Here is a 21,718-nt window from a genome sequence, read left to right as displayed (position 1 = left end):
GGGGGGGGGGGGTTGAACCCATGTAGGGAATCTTGGAGCTTTCAAGGGAAGTGAGATTGTCTAGGTTAATATGTATATTGGTGGACAAATGTTATACTATTTGTTAATTGTGTTTTTTTACTAGTGGAGAAATGGTTTTGGAATATACATTGTTTGTTTTTATTGTGAAATAAGTTAAACAGTAGTTTGTTTATATTCTCATAAAAAATGCTGGTTAACGTGAAAAGTGTAGGAAGAGTTTTAAAACAGATGTTTTCTATCACTCTACGCGCATTGTATCATGAAAAGTTTGTGCGTTATAACATATATATTAGAACCTTGACCAACTGAAATCTTTCAGTTTTAAGGTTGTCATGTATTTTTACAAAAAGTGTAAAATACATGTTTTACATTTTTTTTTGAAGCACACTTTTTCCTTCATCAATACAATTTAAAGGGTGTAACCAAAATTTTCATAAAATAACTCCCTTTTTTATCTTATAAATCTCGTGAACTTTGACAATCAGATGGTCAATAGACCCTCTTGATTCTCTCTTGCTCTCGCCATATTAACCAAATTCATAATATATAGTCAATCTTTAGACGTATCAACCAGTGGCGAAGCTTGAGATTTCCGACGAAAAAAAAAATTCTTAGAAGAAGAAGATGCTCTCACTTTAATATCAGTTATGTGTAAAGTACATCTCAAACATAAAAGGTACCCTTTTCTGAGCAACAAGGTCTAAATTGTCATTTCATATGGAAGTGATTTTGTCATTTGGTGTCTGTGTGGTGAGAGGACTGAGCCAATAAGGCCACCTGAAAAAGCCTTGAGGGCCAAGGCCAATTCAGCCATCTTGGGACCAACTGGAGGGTTGGTACACTCCTACAATTTAATGGCATCAAACTCGCATCCTATTTATTTTCTAAACACATTTTTGTTTTATATACAGTATTTTTTATGGAAACTATTAATACAAGTTTAACTAAATGACACATTTTTAACCATCACTAGTGCTCTAGTGATGACTACAGGTATTTAAGTTCTATCTATGATGGGCCCGTAATAGTTTTCCCTTCCAGGTCTCAAGTTCGAGTCTGGGTGATAGTGGTTTCTCATTGAGGGGTTTAAAATGAGGATCTATTGTGCGAGGGGCTCTCTAGCGCGGACCCGGTTAAGACAACGTATGTTAGACCTCACAACATTCCCGAATAATTCACACCTTTAAAAAAAATCACACAGTTTTACACTTTATTTTTATCGGTTCATCTTAAGATTTGCGATGATTTTATTAGGCTCTGTTTTATGGTTTGCTTAGTTTTCACTAATTGTCACATCATTGTACATTATCCGTAACTTTTTTTCATTAGTCTATAGTGGTTTTACCATCCAATACCGATTAATATATTGGTTAAATTAAATAGGCCCAAACTATCTACACACTTGGTGTGTAGATAGTCACCCCAAAAAGGTGGTTTTTGTCCTTATATGCACACCCTGCAGTGTCGAACTATGGCCAAAACGTGGCGTTTTGGTCCGGTTAACCAGATAAAGACTGACGGGTCTGTTGACCGGACCAAAACGCTGAGCTTTGGCCGCGTTTTGGTCCTGCAACCAGACCGGGTGTCAGTCTTTTGTCTGGTTGACAGGACCAAAACGCGGCCAAAGCTCGACGTTTTGTTCCGGTCAACAGACCCGTCAGAAACCCGTCAGTCTTTTTCTGGTTAACCGGACCAAAACGCCGCGTTTTGACCACAGTTCGACACTGCAAGGTGTGCATATAAGGACAAAAAACACCTTTTAAGGTGTGTAGATAGGCAAATGGGTGTGTCAATAGGTACACCCAAACCATTTGATTGGTTGATTAACCATGGCCCACACCAACCTCCCTCCTCATCGATGTTACCCCACCCCCGCATCACGCTAGTCGATAACGCCCCTTGGAGCGATGTTCCACGCCGGGTCACGCCCGTGATTGGCCAGCTTACCAGGGGCATTGCCCCATAACACTTCTGTTATTAGAAAAAATTATTTTATTAAGTTAGTTAACCATCAGTTGCATGTGGGGATACATAGTTTTTCCCGGTGGCGGTGGGCCTCCACCAAGGATCCGCATAAGATATGAGATGTCGAGATCGATTCTGGAGGCAATCTCATGGTGCGTGCTTTACGCTAATGATATCATGTTAGTAGCGGAAACGTTAAATGGGTCACGGAATTCAAATGGGATAAATGGGTAAAATAAAAAATTAACTTGAAAAGAAACAGATTAAAAGTCATCCAAAGTATAGTTTTAATGCATACAACTTCGTAAGTCGCTATGTTAAAAAATTAAAAGATTATCACTGTAATAATATAGTTTTTGACTTTTGTAATTATGTATACAACTTTAGTTGGTTCTAAAAGATGGACAAAGTGTTAAGGGGGTCCATATTCACAATTTGCGTTCCTACAAGGCACATCATAGATGAACTTTTAGTGCAAGTTGAGGTTGCAATTTCGACCTATTTTATCGGTAAAGAGTTATTTCAGGCTTTACATTTCATCTAACGCGTTAAATGGGTGATTTTATTTTAAAAACTGAGAACAGGTCAAATGGTTAAAAGTGGCCCAAAATGCATAAAACCATGTTATTCATTTTATAAGAGATGAAATAGTTTTTACGCATATTTAGCACAGTAGTTACTTATAAATTCAAAACCGAAAAGATGGGAATGTGTTTGTTGGTTAGCCCAACTCATACTAAAAAATTACCCGTTTTGACTACTTACTCAACATGTCATTATCTAAACAAATTATGCTTGCAAACAACTTATTTCACCCTAAGAGTAAGCTTATGATTTCGATTACATCAATATAACAATCTATTCAGTTTGAAATAAGATATTTCAAGCTGCTTATTAAATACAACTTATTTTATACAATATCTCAAAAGTGTTTATATAAAAAAAGGACATAGAAATTAACATGTAGACATCATGTTTTGAACTTAGCCATGATGTTTTGGGTTATTTTGATAAGAAAACACCAAACATAACAATTTAAAACACAATGCAACGTATTATGGGCGTGAAATTTAAAGCACACTGATTAACACTTAAAACACACTACTTAACGTTCTTGGCATGGTGTTTTTAGTTTTAAACTTAGAATTCATTGCATTGTGTCTTAAATTGTTAAGTTTGGTGTTTTTCTTGCCAAAACAACCCAGAATATTATGCCCAAGTCCAAAACATGATGCCTACATGTCAATTCTTATGTCTTTTCACACTTCTCACGAAAAATGTCTTTTTTACAAGATCCTAGAACTATATGCCATTAGATTACACAATAAGCACTAAACTAAACTGTTCTTAAAAGCAACCCCCTTTTCCAGTAGCGGATCTAAGAATTTTTTTTCACTGGGTTCCTTTTGATAGATTCTCACTATTTTTTTTCCAAATCATACGAGGTTCTCACTAATTTTTTCCTATTTTTTCTAAACCGAATGGATTCCTAGGGACCTACAAAAGTGGCCTAGATCCGCCCCTACCCTTTTCTTTTACATGTTTCAGTGACCTAATAATATTGATACTAACATATATATTTTGTTGAATAATAATAATACAACATAAAAACTTAGATAATAATGACAGAATCCCCTAAAATGATGATACATAAAAGATAGTGAACCAAAGGAAACAATTCCTTTACAAAAGCTAAATGTTGAGTCAAACAATAAAGTGAACTAAGAAAACATATTTTGGAAAAGATGGGGTGGAAGAACAGTATGTCTACCTTTACACTTTATAAAATTTAACAACTTATGAACGTTGAGACATCAGGTCACCAGATTTCAGCAGCTTTTTCAAACCAAGATTTAGCAACTTAGTATTCACACCCACTATACCCGAGTTTCTACGGTTCTATGACTGCATCAAGAATTCTTATTATCTAAGTCTATATGCTAAGTGATCAATATTGATAGTTTATACTTAAGTTTACTTGGAATACTAGACTAAATTGATTATTATGCTGGTAATGTAAACCTTGGTTTAGAAAAGCGTGAAGCGCCCCAAGGCGTTTTAGTCCTAAAAGCTGAGGCGCGAGGTGTTGCTCTATGTACAACAAAAAAGCTTTATGCACAACCAAAAGTTTCATCGGTTATTATTATGTTTCATATGTTTACGTTATAGCCCATATAATCGCTTTATCCCTATTATCACATGATTATGGATCGAGTACAACCAGTGGCGGACCCAAAAATTAGTGGTTGGGGGTGCGGATGAGGTGTTCAACCATATTTTCAAGAGGTGCGGTCGGGTATTTTGCTTAAAATATATACTAATTTTTTTTTTTCAAGAGGTGTGGCCGCCCACCTTGGCCAAAGGGTGGGTCCACCCCTGAGTACAACAATCAAACATGAATTGAATAGAGAACAGAGATCTGGTATATTGATATTAAATGGATGTACTCTGCCTATTAACAAATGAAGTTTACAAGGGTATTTATAGTGAACCATAATAACTAACTAACTAACTAAATAATTAACAGTAACTTCCTAACACCGTTAACATAACTACCAATGACTAAGACAACTACCTACGATATTAAGTGTGTTTGTGGGACGGTTCTTGTCGGTTAAATTTGATCCAACAATCCCTTTGGTTGTATATATCCTACAAGCCCTCAGGGACTTTCCTGATCGCCTCGTGCATTAGGCGCACCTCTTTAAACCAAGTAAAGAGGGAAGTCTGTTTGCAACAAAGTAAAGAGGTAGGGGACTCAATGGTCGGACTTCTCGTCCACATCGCAAGCAAGAGGTCCATGGATTCGAACTTGTACAACATCACCTTATTGTTGGTGCAATACATCATACAATTAGAAATATTTTAAAACGTATGAAATTATCCTGATTCTAGAAGGGATATTGGATTTAAATAACCTCAACTTTCACCAATTGGCTGATAGCACTCTCAACTTTCGATTTATACCACAATTTTCAACTTATTTTCCTCCAAACTAACTGTACACTAACCTAGTTAGTTTTTTTTTGCTGATGTGGCACTTGTGTGGTGATGTGGCGTTTTTGATGATGTGACGGCTGACATGGCATCTGATTTTGACTTTTTTGATGAAGTGGCGTATGATTTGGCTTTTGATGACGTGGCAGCTGATGTGGCAGTTGACGAAAGTTGGGTGTGGTAGAATCCAACGCTGGTTAGGTGTGGTGTGATATAAATCGAATGTTGAGAGTGTTATCGGCCAACTGGTGAAAGATGTGGTTATTTAAATCCAATATCCATTTCTAAAATTGTTGGTGCAATAAATCATATAACTAAAAATATTTTATGATGTATGAAATTATCTTATTTCTAAAAGGTGCCCATTTTTCTCACATCCCAGAAATCTTATTTTCACATCCCTACACCTATACGACTCGTATAAAAGAATGCTGCACAAAAAATGTCAGAGATTTTTTTTTGTCTCCATCTATACGAGCCGTGTAACACTATACGACCTATATAATGTTATACGACACAAACCCCACACAATGTTATACGACCCATATAAAATGTTATGCGACCTAATATTTTCTGTATCTATATAAGTCGTATAACATTATACTGCCAAATATTTGTTGTATAAAATATTTTCTGCTTCTATATGAGTCGTATAACACTATTGCCTAGTGAAGATGTATATGATTGGGTGGTTCCACTGATGAAAGATGTATATGATTGGGTGGTTCCACTGGTGGTGTTACGATAACACTATTGTCAGTGATCCAAATTTGCCTTAAAAAAATTGAAATGAAACTATATATAAGCCGGGAACAAATCTTATAAAAAGTTGGAATATCCTACTTTTTATTGCCATATAATATCCACGTCATCATGTTCCATAAAATCATCTGTAACTCAACAAATTCGAAAATAAAAATGGTATCTTCACATCTCCTTCACTTATCTTCCCTCCACAATCCCAAACTCACCTTCAATTTCAACAACGCCGGATCCAAACCCATCACCAAAACCCCAAATTTTGCATCTTTTTGCAGCCCAAAACGTTACAATCGCGACCTAGTCTGTTATGGAAGTAAAGAGGAAGTAAACGGTGGAGGAGGAGGAGATGGGAATGAAGAGAAAAAAGATGGGTTGTTGTTGTTACCGGATTGGATTGATTTTAGTTTGGATGATGTGAAAACGGTTGTTGTTGCGGTTGCAGTTTCGCTTGCGTTTCGGGCGTTTATTGCTGAGCCAAGGTTTATTCCTTCGTTGTCTATGTATCCTACGTTTGATGTTGGAGACAGAATTGTTGCTGAAAAGGTACAAATTCTGTTTGATTGTGTGCAATTTGATGTTTTTATGTTGTTGTTCGGTTATTTTTATTCGGGTTTCGGGTTAATCAGTTCGGGTTAATTGGGTAAATTTTGTTTAAAAATGTAACTGATGCATTATTCGGATTACATTTCGGGTTTTCGGGTTAATCTGCTAGATTCTAGGGATGAGCATTTGATATCAAATACCGATCCCAAAAAAAAATTTAGCTTAACGAACGGACATGAACAAACAGAGCCGTCTTCGAAAACTCTCAAAAAAATTTAGGCCTCGGGCGACAAAAAAAAATTGGGCCCAAAATTGTGGTTAGGGAAATGAATTAAAAAAAACAAACCCTTTGATGGTGCAGTCAAGACTTGAACTTGAGACCTTCGGTTTTTCCACTCACCACCAACATTTTTTTGCATTATGAGTAGATGCATATATTAAATATATAATCAAGTATATATATAAAAGCTCACAGAAACCTTTTGGTCCCTTTAAAAATTTGGGCCTCGAGCGACGACACGGGTTGGCCGGCCCAAGAGCTGGCCCTGCGAACAAAGGTCTCGTTCATTCGACTGCGTTCATGAATGTTTGATAATATGTTCGCTTACGTTCGTTCATGGTCGTTCGTGTTCAGTTGATTATATTAAAAAATAATAAATAATAAACCTTTTATCTAAACATATTGAAAACTTGAAACTCTATTTTTTTTTTCTAAGTTAGCTAAAATTTGGACATTGAAGACATTTTTTGGGATAATTATGTCTAAATTAGTTAAACTTGGTTCATCGTTTGGTGGTTGTAGTAGACTTCATGTGTTTTGATTTATCAATTAATGGTTGTATTTAACTACTTATGTCCTTACGCCCCGCTTGCGGTATGCGCATATAATGTATATATGTGTGGGCCATCGGGGGGCAAAAGTGAAAGTGCACTAATTTTAACGTTATTTTACTAATTTCTTGAAAATAACGTTAAAAGCTGAGGACGGTTAATCAGGTATCATGTGGTGGCGTTGATAGCTGAAAGACAAAAGGGTACATGCACTAATCGGTCTTTGTCCCGATTGCTGAGTGTTATGTGCCTTATGTCCAAGGCTTGATGCAAAACTACTATCGAGCCGGGGGTCTCACTGGAAGCAGCCTCTCTATTCCTACAGGGTAGAGGTAAGGCTGTCTACATCTTACCCTCCTCAGACCCTACCTTTGCTTTGCTATTGGTGGGATTTACTGAGTATGATGATGATGATTTAACTACTTATGTCCAATGTTTAAGGTTAACAATGTTTTTATTTTTTATTTTCAAGTTAAATGTTCGTTTACGTTTGTTTTTATTCGTCTGCATTCGTTTGTGTTTGCGAACAACGGAATTTCCTTAACGAATGAACACGAACATAAACTTGTGTTTGTGAACAGTTCGTGAACATACTAATTTCCTTAACGAACGGACACGAACATGGCCTTGTTCGTGTTCATTCAGTTCGATTACATCCCTACATTTCGGGTATTTGGGGTTCGGGTTAATTGATTAAATTATATCTGCAAATGTAACCAATACGTCGAACCGAATTACATTTCCGATATCGGGTTTGGTTAATCGGCTAAATTCTGTCTGAAAATGTAACAGATACGCGAACCAAATTACATTTCAGGTATTCACGGTATGGGTTAGTCGAAGTGTTCTGTCCACAAATGTAACCGGTACGCAAGTTACGTTTCGGCTGTTTGGGTTGGGTTTAATCGGCTAAATCATGTCTGAAAATGTAACCGATATGCGAACCAAATTACATTTCAGGGTTTCGAGTATTTGGGTTGGGTTGGTTTATTCGGGCATCGATTATCTTTTGACATGCCTAACTTGCCAGTTGCCACTGATTTTAACTACTCACAAGCAATGCAAATCTACACACATAACTAAAATCAAAATGTATCAAGTTTTTACATGTTCTTTGTGTTCATAAGGTCAAATTTTAAACGGGTTGGTTGGTTTATTTGGGTATCGGCTATTTTCGACAGGCCTAGTTTTTACATGTTCTTTGTGTCCGTATGGTCAAATTTTAACTGCAAAAGTATTAGACCACCCGTAGTGGGGCGTGATTTTTAAAAAAAAATTGAAAAAAAAACGCCCCAAAACGCCCCCCCCCCCTCCATTACACTAGGCGTTATTTAAAAAAAAATTCAGAAATTTGATTTTGGCGTTATTAAGAAAACGCTGCATAGCTCCATTTGATTCTTGCATGTGGCCAATGGGAGAAGAAGTGGGTTTGACTAGCCAATGATCATTTAGTTTGCTTTTTTTTTTGTTTAATGATTGGAAGGGGCATTATTTGGGCATTATTCCCACTACGCCACTTTTGCAATAACGCCCCATGCTGACTGGACTGCCACGTGTCGGATAATGCCCCATGGTGGGGGCATTATTTTTCTTAACCACTACACATGGTCTTATGGAATGTAACTTTGAAGAACAAAGATATGCACCACATTAGAATTTTGTAACTAGTACTACATATGATTAAACAAAATATTTAAAACAGAGACGATTACAGACTAATGGTGATAAAATCGAGATATCGATAAAGAAATCAAAAGCTTTTATTACTGTGTATTAATTTTGTGATGATAACAATACGAAGCAACCTCCCTTAAGTAAGGGAGGGGACGACCACAAAAAGGAAATGCCATAATCTGTGGCTACAATCAAGAAAGATAAATGGAAACATAATCAAACGTAAATGAGGAATGATTGTAGGGAGATGTGCCAAAAGTATTAGAAGATATGCCAGCTAATATTCCCCCTCAAGCTGGAGCGTGGAGATCAACGACTCCAAGCTTGTCAAGCAAAAATCTGAGACGAGCAGCCCCAAGTCCTTTAGTGAAGAGATCCGCCAGTTGAAGTCTGGACTCGATGGGCACAGTGCAAACTTCTTTTGACTCAATCCTTTCTCGAACGAAATAGCAATCCATTTCCACGTGTTTCGTACGTTCGTGAAAAACAGGATTATTTGCTATGCTGCGGGCCGCCTGATTATCACAGAACATCATGGTGGGACTTGATTGTGGAACCCCAAGCTCGCCTAAAAGCCATCGAAGCCAAATAAGTTCACTGACCGTGGTTGCCATAGCCCTATACTCGGCCTCAGCGGAAGATCTAGAAACAACCGATTGTTTCTTAGTTTTCCAAGATATAGGGGCACCTCCGAGAAACACAACATAACCGGTGCGAGAGCGCCTAGTCATAGGACAACCAAGCCAGTCAGAGTCCGAATAGGCAATCAAATTCTCACCATCCCCTTTCGGTAAAAGAATTCCTTGGCCTGGAGTGGCCTTCAAATACTGCAAAACCCGATACACAGCATCCATGTGACTCTGGCGAGGATCCGACACAAATTGGCTTAAACAATTAACCGAGAAAGCTACATCAGGACGAGTAGCTTGAAGATACAATAATCGTCCAATAAGTCGTCGGTAGCAACCTGCATCGACCACGGGGTCATCCTCTCTTGTATCGAGTTTGAGATTTTGTTCAATAGGAAAGGAGCTCGGGCGACAACCCTCCATTCCACTGTCTTCTAAAATATCGAGAGTGTACTTCCGTTGGCTTAGAACGAGACCTTGAGAAGTATTTGCCACTTCGATCCCTAAGAAGTATTTGAGATGACCAAGGTCTTTAATGCTGAACTGGCTATGAAGACAATCTTTAATTTCTTCAATTTTCTTCATATCATTTCCAACCAAAATAACATCATCCACATAAATGAGGATGGCAAGAAAAACACCATTGTTGTTGTATAAAAATAAGGAATGATCGGCTCTGGAAGTGGTAAACCCGAGCCCAATCAGAGCATTAGTGAACTTTTGGTACCAATTACGAGAGGCTTGCTTTAACCCATAGAGAGATTTTCGTAAACGACATACACGATCTTCGTTTTCCTTAAGAAAGCCTTGAGGTATCTTCATGAAAACCTCCTCATCAAGATCCCCATGGAGAAAGGCATTGTTAACGTCAAGTTGTCGAATGAACCAATTCCTTTTTGTGGCGACGGCTAGCAAGGTCCGGACGGTAACTAACTTGGCAACCGGGGCAAAAGTGTCATGAAAATCTTCCCCCTCAACTTGAGTAAACCCTCTTGCCACGAGCCTTGCTTTGTATCTTTCGACTTCACCATTCGGTTTATATTTAATCTTGTAAACCCATTTAGAATCAATTGCTCGTTTGCCTTCCGGTAAAGACTCAATGGTCCACGTGTTGTTCTGCTCGAGCGCTTGGATCTCTCGTTGCATGGCTTCTACCCATTTCGGGTCCTGCATAGCTTGCTTGAAATTCTTTGGCTCAACACTTGTAGTGATGGCCGCTAGAAAACGTTTATGATTCGAAGAAAAATTATTATATGAAATGTAATGTGCAGAAGGGTATACCGTTGAGGCGTCTTGAGTTGATGCGGGGTGTGTGTGGTCTACCGAAGGCGGAAGATTTACAACGAAGTCGTTTAAATGCTTTGGAGGAGCTTTATTTCTTTTTGGTCTTTCTGTTGATTCGTCTCTAAAAAAATCCTCGTGACAATCGACTGGGCCATTACCTTCATCCGCTTCTTGATTAATCGGCCCACTGTCCTCACCCATATGCTGATTATTTTCAAGAGAACCCTCTGGGCCGCAACCAGGTTCAACAACATGTTGGGCCTCACTAGCATGCCCATTATTCCTTTGCTCATTTTGTGAATTATTCTCAGGCCCATAACTTGGTTCGTTGCCTTTCTCAATAGGCTCAACTTCAACATTAATTTGTTGTTTGTCATGATTATCGATTGACACAGTGAACATGTCATCGATATCTTGATCTTGCCTTTGAGGGAAAACAAAGTTATCTTCATGAAATTTCACATCGCGAGAGACGACCATTTTCTTGCTTCCAATGTCATATATTTTGTAACCTTTAATTCCCTTCGGGTATCCGAGGAAAATGCCGGGTTTCCCCCTCTCTTCAAACTTATCTCCTTTAGTATCAATACTCCAAAAATATACGAGGCAACCAAAAACTCTCATGTGGTCATATTCGGCCCTTTGGTTATATAATTTTTCATAGGGAGTTTTGTCACCAATGGTTTTAGAGGGTAGACGGTTTATGATGTATGCGGCCGTGAGGACACATTCTCCCCAAAACCTCTTTGGCAATTTGGCTCCAAATCGAAGCGCTCTTGCCGTGTCAAGGAGATGTTGGTGCTTCCGTTCGACAACTCCATTTTGCTGAGAGGTGTGGGGACAAGTGGTCTCCAACAAGATGCCTTGGTTGGCATAAAAATCCACCATGGCATTTGAGGTAAATTCTCCACCATTATCACACCTTATTCTTTTAACGACTTTATCAAATTGAGTTTTAATCATCTTGCAAAAATTCACCAAACACGTGCTTGCATCGCTTTTGCGTTTTATGAGAAAAACCCAAACATGCCTACTATAGTCATCAACAATGGTTAGGAAGAAATTTGCCCCCGAAAGTGATTGAAAACGATACTTGCCCCAAACATCACAATGCAAAAGTTCAAAACACTCCTTTGTCTTTATTTCACTTAAATTAAAAGAAGACCTAGTATGTTTGGCCTTAGAACATGAATCACAAATTTTATTCCTAAGATTTAAAGAAACACCTTTCAAAAAATCAACTTTACCAAGCCTTTCTTGAGACGTATGACCCAATCTTTCGTGCCATCTACTAATAGAAACCGACATAGCCTTTCTCTCTTCAACAAACATCTTCAACCGGTAGAGACCACCCTCACACTTACCCGCACCAATCAAGTTCCCCGAACGGAGACCCTGCATTACAAAAAAATCGGGGTAAAAGGTTACAGAACATTGAAGATCCTTAGCCAAACGGCTAACAGAGAGTAAATTACAAGTGAAGTCCGGCACATGTAATATTCCTTTAATTTTAACCCCCCCCGGTAAAGTGTAATCGCCTTTTCCTTTAACCGGTATGGCATCTCCGTTTGGAATGGTTATTGGTAATTCATGGTTATTTTTTCTTTTGTTTTCAAGAATGTCACCCAAGTAGGTTGTGTGTTCGGTGGCTCCCGAATCCACAACCCAATTGGTCTTACCATTCGTTCTACCTGTCATGTTGGCTACACGCTCGCTTCCTTCATCATTTGTTTTATCCTTGAAGCGTTCAAGAAACTCTTCATATTGTTCTTCGGTGAGTCCGTTAATAACTCGTGAACCCCTTTCCACGCAAGAAGCTTTCGGACTTGGCCTTTCTTCCTTCACTTTACCCGGCCACCAATCCGGGTACCCGATACGTTTAAAACAACCCTCCTTAAGGTGACCGTCGCGATCACAATGAGTACAATGCTTTGCTTCTTCCTGCTTGCCTTTTCCTTTTACATTTCTATTATCCCGATTTTTTGGGATATAAGCCTTAAAAGCCGCCGACTCGGCATTAGGACGCTTATCTTCGGAGATTTGCTTCTGCCTTTCATCTTCTGCAACGAGGTGGTAGGCTGTGCTCAAACTTGGGGTCGGCTTATTAGCCAAAATTTGAGTTTTGATGACCGAAAAATCACCATCGAGACCCATAAGAAATTCATACAACTTCTCTTTTTCTTGGTGTTCAACGAGCCGCTTCCCGACCTCACACGTACACCCGTTACAGGTGCATCTTGGCATGGGAAACACAGACTGAATCTCATCCCAAATGGACCGGAGTCTCGTATAATAGGCTGATACGGAGCTTCCGTCTTGATGAGTGTTAATTATTTTATTCTTTAGTTCATAGGCACGGGGAGCGCTCTCCTTCCCGAACCTTTCTTGTAAGTCACTCCAAATCTCTGCAGCGGTATAGGCATACTTGACACTTCCCCTTATGTCTTTCTCCATGGCGGTGGTGAGCCACCCTTTAATCATTGCGTCTACTCTCATCCATTGAGCGTATTCTTTTGACATTTTTTCCGGTTTCTTAATACTACCATCAACGAAACCGAACTTGTTCTTCGCGAAGAGAAAGTTCTCCATTTCTTGTGCCCAATCGGCATAGTTTTTGTCAGACAATAGTTCGTTAACTTGCATTTGCCTGGGCGTGTCGGAGGGATGAACATAATATGGTGAGTTATAGTCGGCAACCCCACCACCGGTTTCTTTCACCGTCGAATCTTCGCCGGTCATGTTTTAAAGGTTGGAGCAGTTCGGATCACTGCTCTGATACCATGATAAAATCGAGATATCGATAAAGAAATCAAAAGCTTTTATTACTGTGTATTAATTTTGTGATGATAACAATACGAAGCAACCTCCCTTAAGTAAGGGAGGGGACGACCACAAAAAGGAAATGCCATAATCTGTGGCTACAATCAAGAAAGATAAATGGAAACATAATCAAACGTAAATGAGGAATGATTGTAGGGAGATGTGCCAAAAGTATTAGAAGATATGCCAGCTAATAAATGGCAGGTAGACGAGCTACATATTGAACATTGTGTCTGATTTTTCATTTGGCAATGATTAAATGATTAATCCTTTCATTTGTCGGATTTTTCATTTGGCAATATCTTGATTTATTAACTCCATTTCAGGTTAGTTATTATTTTCGAAAGCCATGCCCAAACGATATTGTGATATTTAAAAGCCCTCCAGTTCTTCAAAAGGCAGGATACACCGATGATGATGTTTTCATCAAACGAATTGTCGCAAAGGCAGGCGATGTGGTTGAGGTGAGTTTCTTGATTTATTCCATTTAAAGTAAACTTAATTGTTAGTATTGTTGATTTAGTACGACTTGCAAACGTTTTCTCTACAGGTACACAACGGGAAGTTAATAGTAAACGGGGTAGTCAGAAACGAAGACTTCACATACGAAGCACCTAAATATGAAATGAATCCAGTTGTATGTTCAGTCTTCACATTTTTTAATAATCTACGAGACGGTAAACTTGAAATCGTTGCTAAATCTTCTGTATATGTCCTATATTTGCAGCGTGTACCAGAAAATTATGTTTTTGTGATGGGCGATAATCGTAATAACAGTTATGATTCACACGTTTGGTAAGTTATCGGTTTTTGGACTATCATATTTGGCTTTTTTTCTTAAACAAAAATACCCTTTTACACAAGTGTCAAAAAGAACCGTTTGCATATGAATGGGTCGAATTGGGTTGTGATTTATATCAACGGGTCAAAATAAAAAGGTTTAGCTAATACCTTTCCTAAATCATTTTTTCAAAGATTTATTATTGTAATAATATTGTTTTTTGTAGTTTTATTCAACATATACATAATTTACAAAAACGGTAAAAAATGTTGGCGGGCCAACCATCTTGGCCCGTTTCAACTCATACTAAAAAGACACGTGTCAACCCAAACACGTTTTGACCCGTTATCCAACCCATCCGATCTGCCCATCTTGCGAGCTTCAAAAGACGTTAGACATTTTTTAGCATTTACATTGCAGACAGTTTATTTCCATTGTTAATTATCTTTCTATTAAAGAACTTCATTAATGAAGTTAATGTTTTTTAAATGTTAATCACATCAGGGGATCACTGCCATCCAAAAACATAATCGGGAGATCGGTGTTGCGGTACTGGCCGCCAGCGAGGATCGGCAGCACGGTTTTGCCAGGTGGTTGTGCAATCGACCAGCCGGAAAATACGAATAGTAGTCTAGAATCTCAACAAGATACCAGTAAATTAGCATCTCAATAGGCATTTAGGGGTTTAAGGCATATACCATAACCCTTGACTTTTTTATAGTCAACAAGACAATTTGTTTATACCCTTATTCTTTTTTATTGAGTCCCATCTTTAGGTAAGAAAGTTCTGATGTGTTGGGTAACGGGTCAAAATCTGTTCGGTTAGAAAAGACAATTTTTGGTATTTGCCAATACTAGCCGGATTGTATTGGCTCACAACTTTTTTTATTCCTGTAAAAGATTTTAAAATAGTTGTAACTTGTAATAAATATGATGATAAAAACTATAGTTATTACAATAATATATTTAATAAAAAGATTTAGAAGATTTTATGTATTAGAGTACATTTTAGGCTATCTCTTTTTTTTTAATGGCCAACGAGTCCTCCAAATGAGTTACTGACGGAATTCACCACATTGGGATACACTCGCCTCCGAACTGGGGAACACCCTCACCTAAGGACAAAGCCCGTGAACACTCGCCCGAAGGCACAACAGTGCGAGGAGGTAAAACTCGCTCTGTTCGCTGCCTACCCGCCTAGTCTCGGGGGGGGGGGGGGGGAATCGGAACATGGGTCACTTGAAACATTAGGTCTCTCCCCTACCACTCCACCACCAGCTGATTGGCATCTTAGGCTATCTTATTACCTAACTTGTTACATTTTTAATAATTGTCAATTGTCAATATATAAACGTTGTTAGTTTAAAGGTTAAGGTTGTGCAAAAGATTTAATCATACCTTTTAAATTTTTGAATATAGCCTAAACTTTCTATAAGCTTATATAAATCATATACACTAAAGTAGTGTATACATCTTGCACAAAAGCAAATATACATATATGTATATAGTAAAAGTCTACAATATAAGTGAAGACGCGTATTTGCAACACAAGCATCCTCCAAGCCGTATAACGATCTTAATAATTAAATTTACGGTAAACTGCATTTTACGTTCTTTTAATTCCACTAAATTTTCAGGCTCTATCCTTTAACTAATGAAATTACACTGGATGTTCTTTATGTTTTAATTTCTCTACAGGCGGTATCCTTTTTCCCTTCAGGCTCTATCCTTTAACTAATTAAATTACATTGGATGTTCTTTATGTTCTAATTTTTCTACATGCGGTATCCTTTTTCCCTAAAAAGATATCCGCTGTAAAGAAAGTATAACACAAAGGACATACGCTGTAATTTCGTTAGTTAAAGAATAACTTCTGAAATTTTGTTAAAACTTGAAGGACGTAAAATGCAATTTACCCTTAAATTTATAGTATAGACTCGTTCCTTTAACATGATATATGCATACATGCAGGTTTATCATGATGCAAGATGCAAGAAAAAAAAAGAACACTATTGCACCAAAAAAGCTACAAAAATATCATTGCTTGTAACTAGAAAGGCACACTAGCTAGCAATCTTTATAAACTAAGCAAAAATGGAAGCTAGATCATAAATCTTGATTTGTATTTCAACTATATGAACACGAATCTTGCTTAAAGTCGATAGCTTTGTTGTTTTGAGAGTCCATTTTCATGATGCAAAATACTCGACGACGATGCTTTGTCTGCACCAACCGCCCCATCAAGTTGGCTTGTGAGTGAATCTCGAACTCCAACTTCAATGGAACGCTACCATCGTTGTTTTCCATAACCATGCCAACCCCGGCGCCATAAAGTGGAACTTGTCTACCTTCAATGTTCACTGACAAATTTTGTTGGCTTTTCTTTGGTTGATAATAATCTACAAACTGATACAATGCTATAAAGAGTTAACAAACTTATAAAATATTTGTACCTTTACATAGAGTTAAATAGTGGTTTGGACCATTTTGGCAGTTTAGTCTAAATGTTTCACTTTTCGCCTGCGGGTCCAAAAAAGTTTACCGTTGCCATTTTAGTCCACTGGGTTAACTTCATCCATTATTTCCGTTAACGAGAAAGACAATTCGGTCATTTTATCTGGCCGAATTGCCCTTCTAGTTAACAGAGTTACATATAAAATGACCGAATTACCCTTCTCATTAACAGAAAAAATGGATGAAATTAACCCAGTTGACTAAAATGGCAATGGTGAAACCTTTTTGGACCCACAGGCAAAAAATGAAACCTTTGGACTAAACTGGCAAAATAACCCAAACCACAGGGACTAAAATGACATTTAACTCTTTTACATACTTAAAAGTGTAAGATTCTGGAATCTATGCTTCTTGCATTTTTAAGAAATTGGGTTGTCAAAAATAGAATTCTACATTATAGGTGTAAACAAGTATCATTTTCAGTGACAGAATTTTTTATTTTCCATTATAAGCTCAGCATTTCTTGTTACAAATGAAATAAAACATCTAAAACATGTAGACACTTGATATTTTCTTCAGTAGTGTAAATTGAAAAGTTCTAAACTAAAAGGTGATTTATACACAATTACTTTACACATCAAGATTCACTTAGTGTGTACAATCTACTACTAAGATTGTACATTGGATGTGTAATGTAATTAAAATGGTATATAAATCACCTCCATATACGAATGAATCCTCGTAAAGGAAGCATGGGGTAAAAAGCTCACCTGACCGCTCCCAATGAGGATTCGTGAATAAAAGATATTTAGCGCAGTGGATGAGACATGGATGCCAAAAAATGTAGCCGGGTTTTGTATGCTCATCTTCACTGTACAATTGATTGTCAATAACTTGGTCGATACTCCTGTGTTATCTGTTCCTTCTCCGTAATAGAAATTGTTCATCTTCCAACTCTACAAGATCAAAGTTAATGTCACAAAGTGCAAAAGGTATCTTACTACTATAAATGATTCATGATAGATTGTAATCACCCAAATTCATGACCAATAATATTATCAATTGCAACAATTTTATTGTTTCCTACATTTACTTCCAATCACATTTCATTATTGTTATAGTCAAGTAAATAAGGCACATTTATTCTTGCCCTATAAATCATATCTTGCAAAATTTCATAGATATTGGTTCACTTAATCACTTCTCTAGCTCTACAATACTACAGTGTTGATAAATCTTGACACAAAGGGCAAACATATAGTTCCATTATTAGTTTACTACAAATGATCTATGATTACTATAAATGGTCTATGATAGATTGTCATGACTCAATGACCAATAAAGTATTATCAACTGCTATATACCAAGCTCAACCCGAAGTCACGAACCATGCCGAGCTGAATAAAGTGGTTGCTAATATACTCGGTACGATGCTTGGCTACAATTATAGAAAATTAAACCGATTCCGGTTCGTTATGGTACATGTAAGTTTGGTATGATCTAACACGTTTTGTTAAGTCGACTAGGTGAAAAATCAGGCTAAAATCTTTAGCCTGGGGTTTGAATCCGGTTTAGTCCGGTTTCTTGTATAGTTTGATACCAAACGAATTCTAAACGGGTACAAAACCAAGACTAGACTTGTATTACACCTATGACCTATAGATTTTAGATTATAATATCCTCAACCATTACATATACCCGTAGCCTCGTAGGTGTGTATGTATGTGTGTATATATGTATGTATGTATCAATATATTTATAAAAATTGTGCTAAATGTACCCTTATATACTTGTTACATCCATTTGTTGATGTGTTTTGATATGACATGACAAGATATTATGTGTATAACACATGTATACGCTTGTATAGTGTATATATATGTACTGGTGTATAACTCATGCATACATGCATATAGCACAATGGCGGACAAAAGTGAAGAGGTGAGTGGGCGGACGCCCCCCTTAAAAGTAAACTTTTGGTGTATTTTATAGGCAAAATTCTCGATCGCACCCCTTTAAAATTTGGTTGAACCCCTCATTTGCAACCCTAGAATGTAATTCATAGGTCCGCCACTGGTATAGCATATATACGATACGGATGTATGGCATATGTAAACGTGTGTATATATAGTGAGAATGAGTGATTTGAAAAGATAAAAATGACTAATGTAATAACATTTAGCAAAACCTAAAAGATGTTGCAAATTTGTATGCAAATAGGGTTTTAAATTTACCTTCATTTGAACGTGAAATTTATAAGGTCTACTAGCACCCCAAGTGATGAGACAAATAGCCGTAAAAACCATCACAAACCCCATCAAAAACATCACAAACCGACACTGTCTCGTGACTTGTCGATCATGATAATAATAATAATCATCATCCCCATAATCCTCACCCTCTTCATCAATCACACTAAACACTTTCTTCCTCTTCAAAACATTCCTTTGATGCTTCCCAATCAACGAAAACCGGTACGGTCCCGACACTCGGCTCTCTGACGACATCTGCGACGAATGCGAAGGCGATTCAGCAGGAGTCGTGCGAGCGCTGTTCATCGACGATTTGTCGTCGTGTGAGTCGCATGATGGGCTTTCGACAATGTAAGTACATTTCGGAGATGCCGAGGATGTTGATGTTGAATCGGTTTCGGATTTCTCGTGCATCATTTGTTTGGTTTGGAATAAAAGTGATCGGAGATTGATGATGGTGATGATGATGAACGGAATTGTGATGGTCTGAAACGTTCAGAGAGATTGGAAGAAAGCTAAATTGAAGGAGAAAAAAACTTGATCTTGATTCGGTTTGAAGGTGTTTCGGAGAGATTAAGGAAATGGAAAGAGACCGTTTCATGTGGAGAGTGATTAATGTGAAGTTTGGAACAACCTTAAAACAAAATCTTGGACAAGTTGGACAAGTTGTGTTGTGTGTGTGTGTGATAATTTCGGCTGAGTTGTTAGTTACTAATGGGCCCAAAGGTTTTATTATTATTATTATTATTATTATTATTATTATTATTATTATTATTATTATTATTATTATTATTATTATTATTATTATTATTATTATTATATATACTGATTATTTGCAACAAGTGTGTGCATTATTAAGTTGTAAGTTGTGCATTAAAGGTTTGTCATGCAAGGTGTTATTGTACATTTATATTATTTGGTTGTAAATTGTGCTTAAGTGCTTGTATCTTGATCAAATAATGTTTTCATTATCTTACGAAATTCAATTTGTTTTGTTTTGTTTTGTATGCATGTATAGTTGTAAATTGTGCTTAAATGGTTGTACTCTAATCAAATAATGATTTCATTATCTTACCATATTCAATCGGTCTGATCCATTCAAAGTTGTATTGTTTTATTTGTAAATTATTATTATTTATTATAATCTAATTAATTTAGCGAGTAAACTGCCATTTTGGTCTCTGAGGTTTGGTTACTTTTGCCACTTTAGTCCAAAACTCAAACCTTTTGCATCTGGGTCCCTGTGGTTTCAGTTTTATTGCCATTTTGGTCCAAAAATGAAATCAGGTCATACTTGTCTTATAAAATCCTGCAATTTTGTCATTTTCCTCATGGGCAAATTAGGTCATATTTGTCTTATAAAATATGGTATTTATTTATAAAAAAAATGATCATTTTGCCCCTGCAGAAAATGACAAAATAACACGATTTTATAAGACAAATATGAACTGATTTCATTTTTTGACCAAAATGGCAATAAAACTGAAACCACAGGGACCCAGATGCAAAAAAAATTTGAGTTTTGCACTAAAGTGGCAAAATTGACCAAACCACAGGGACCAAAATGGCAGTTTACTCTTAATTTAGCCAAAATCTTGTATAAATATAATTTGAAACATATTGATGCAATGGTTGTTGTAATGTATGCATTATGGTTTGTATAGTGGTAATGATATATATTATATATAGATTACGATAAACCTGTCAAACGAGAAAAAATAGACTCGAGTTCATCGTAACGCGCGAGTCCTAGATCAATTTAGTTATTTTATTCTTTATTTTACGTTTCGGTTTAATTTCTTCGCATTAACACGCCGCAACTTTAATGTCGGTGGTCGCTGGCAGTAGTGTGGAATTAGTGCTCGCCCCCGCCGTAACATGGGAGTGCTTAATACTAGTTGTTATTATTATTATTATTATTATTATTATTATTATTATTATTATTATTATTATTATTGTTGTTGTTGTTGTTGTTGTTGTTGTTTAGGTTGATTTGTATTTTATATATGTAAATTAAAATAAGGTAAAAGAAAAATGGATGAAATGAATGTAAGTCTTTATTTTATGTGGTTTTAAATGCTAACATTCATTGTTGTTGAACTTTTTATAAATGTTAGACCATTTATTTACCATTGTTTAACAAATAATATAACTCCATATGTGCGATAACCCACTTGATAAAGTTAATCCAAGTCAATAGTGCTATAATATTAGGTTTCCTTGGAGACATTTACCTTACCCCGAGACACATGACACCTCTTTATTAAGTTTCAAACCTAACATTTTTTAGTTTATTTTATCTAAAGTTTAACATATCATCACTTGCAATTTTTTTTAATTAACCGCGTTTCTTTTTACTGTTATACCATTCGTAGTATTGAATCAAACTAAAACTAAGGTACTGTTTGGTATGCATGAATGAGAGGTGTAATAGAATAGATGATTATGAGGGAATGAAGAAAAGCGTGTTTGGTTGGTCAATGAAATGGAATCACTCATTCCAAAATGCATTCTATTCCCTCAAAATCATTCCTTCCACCCCCCATGTTTTTTTCCATTCCATCCTCTCTTTCACCATTTATCAACAACACCACAACCCACCACCTTCGCCACAACCCATCACCACCACCACCCACCACCGACGCCATCGCCGCCACCCGCCACCACCTCACCTCTACAGCCACCGCCGCCGCCGCCACCCACTC

General features: G+C 37.1%; 2 protein-coding genes across 2 annotated transcripts; one reads left to right on the top strand and one right to left on the bottom strand.

Annotated features, from left to right (window-relative positions):
- The first annotated feature begins 5,871 nt into the window (after nucleotides 1–5,871).
- On the top strand, nucleotides 5,872–15,253 carry LOC110928591 (chloroplast processing peptidase). The gene is made up of 5 exons (XM_022171611.2): nucleotides 5,872–6,288; nucleotides 13,853–13,990; nucleotides 14,077–14,163; nucleotides 14,254–14,321; nucleotides 14,812–15,253. The coding sequence occupies exons 1-5, from the start codon at nucleotides 5,902–5,904 to the stop codon at nucleotides 14,978–14,980; spliced, it is 849 nt and encodes a 282-aa protein (XP_022027303.1). The 5' UTR covers nucleotides 5,872–5,901; the 3' UTR covers nucleotides 14,981–15,253.
- Nucleotides 15,254–16,434: 1,181 nt separating this feature from the next.
- Nucleotides 16,435–19,608, bottom strand: LOC110931178. The gene is made up of 3 exons (XM_035987952.1): nucleotides 18,996–19,608; nucleotides 17,532–17,717; nucleotides 16,435–16,713 (listed from the first exon to the last, which is right to left on the bottom strand). Exons 1-3 carry the CDS (start codon nucleotides 19,428–19,430, stop codon nucleotides 16,435–16,437), a joined length of 900 nt encoding a protein of 299 aa, XP_035843845.1. The 5' UTR covers nucleotides 19,431–19,608.
- Between the last annotated feature and the right edge of the window lie 2,110 nt (nucleotides 19,609–21,718).

Source organism: Helianthus annuus, chromosome 3 (genome assembly GCF_002127325.2).
Source record: "Helianthus annuus cultivar XRQ/B chromosome 3, HanXRQr2.0-SUNRISE, whole genome shotgun sequence".
Classification (NCBI taxonomy): domain Eukaryota; kingdom Viridiplantae; phylum Streptophyta; class Magnoliopsida; order Asterales; family Asteraceae; genus Helianthus; species Helianthus annuus.
The sequence above is the reverse complement of the archived record's forward strand: the minus strand, read 5'-3'. Positions and strand labels throughout refer to the sequence as shown.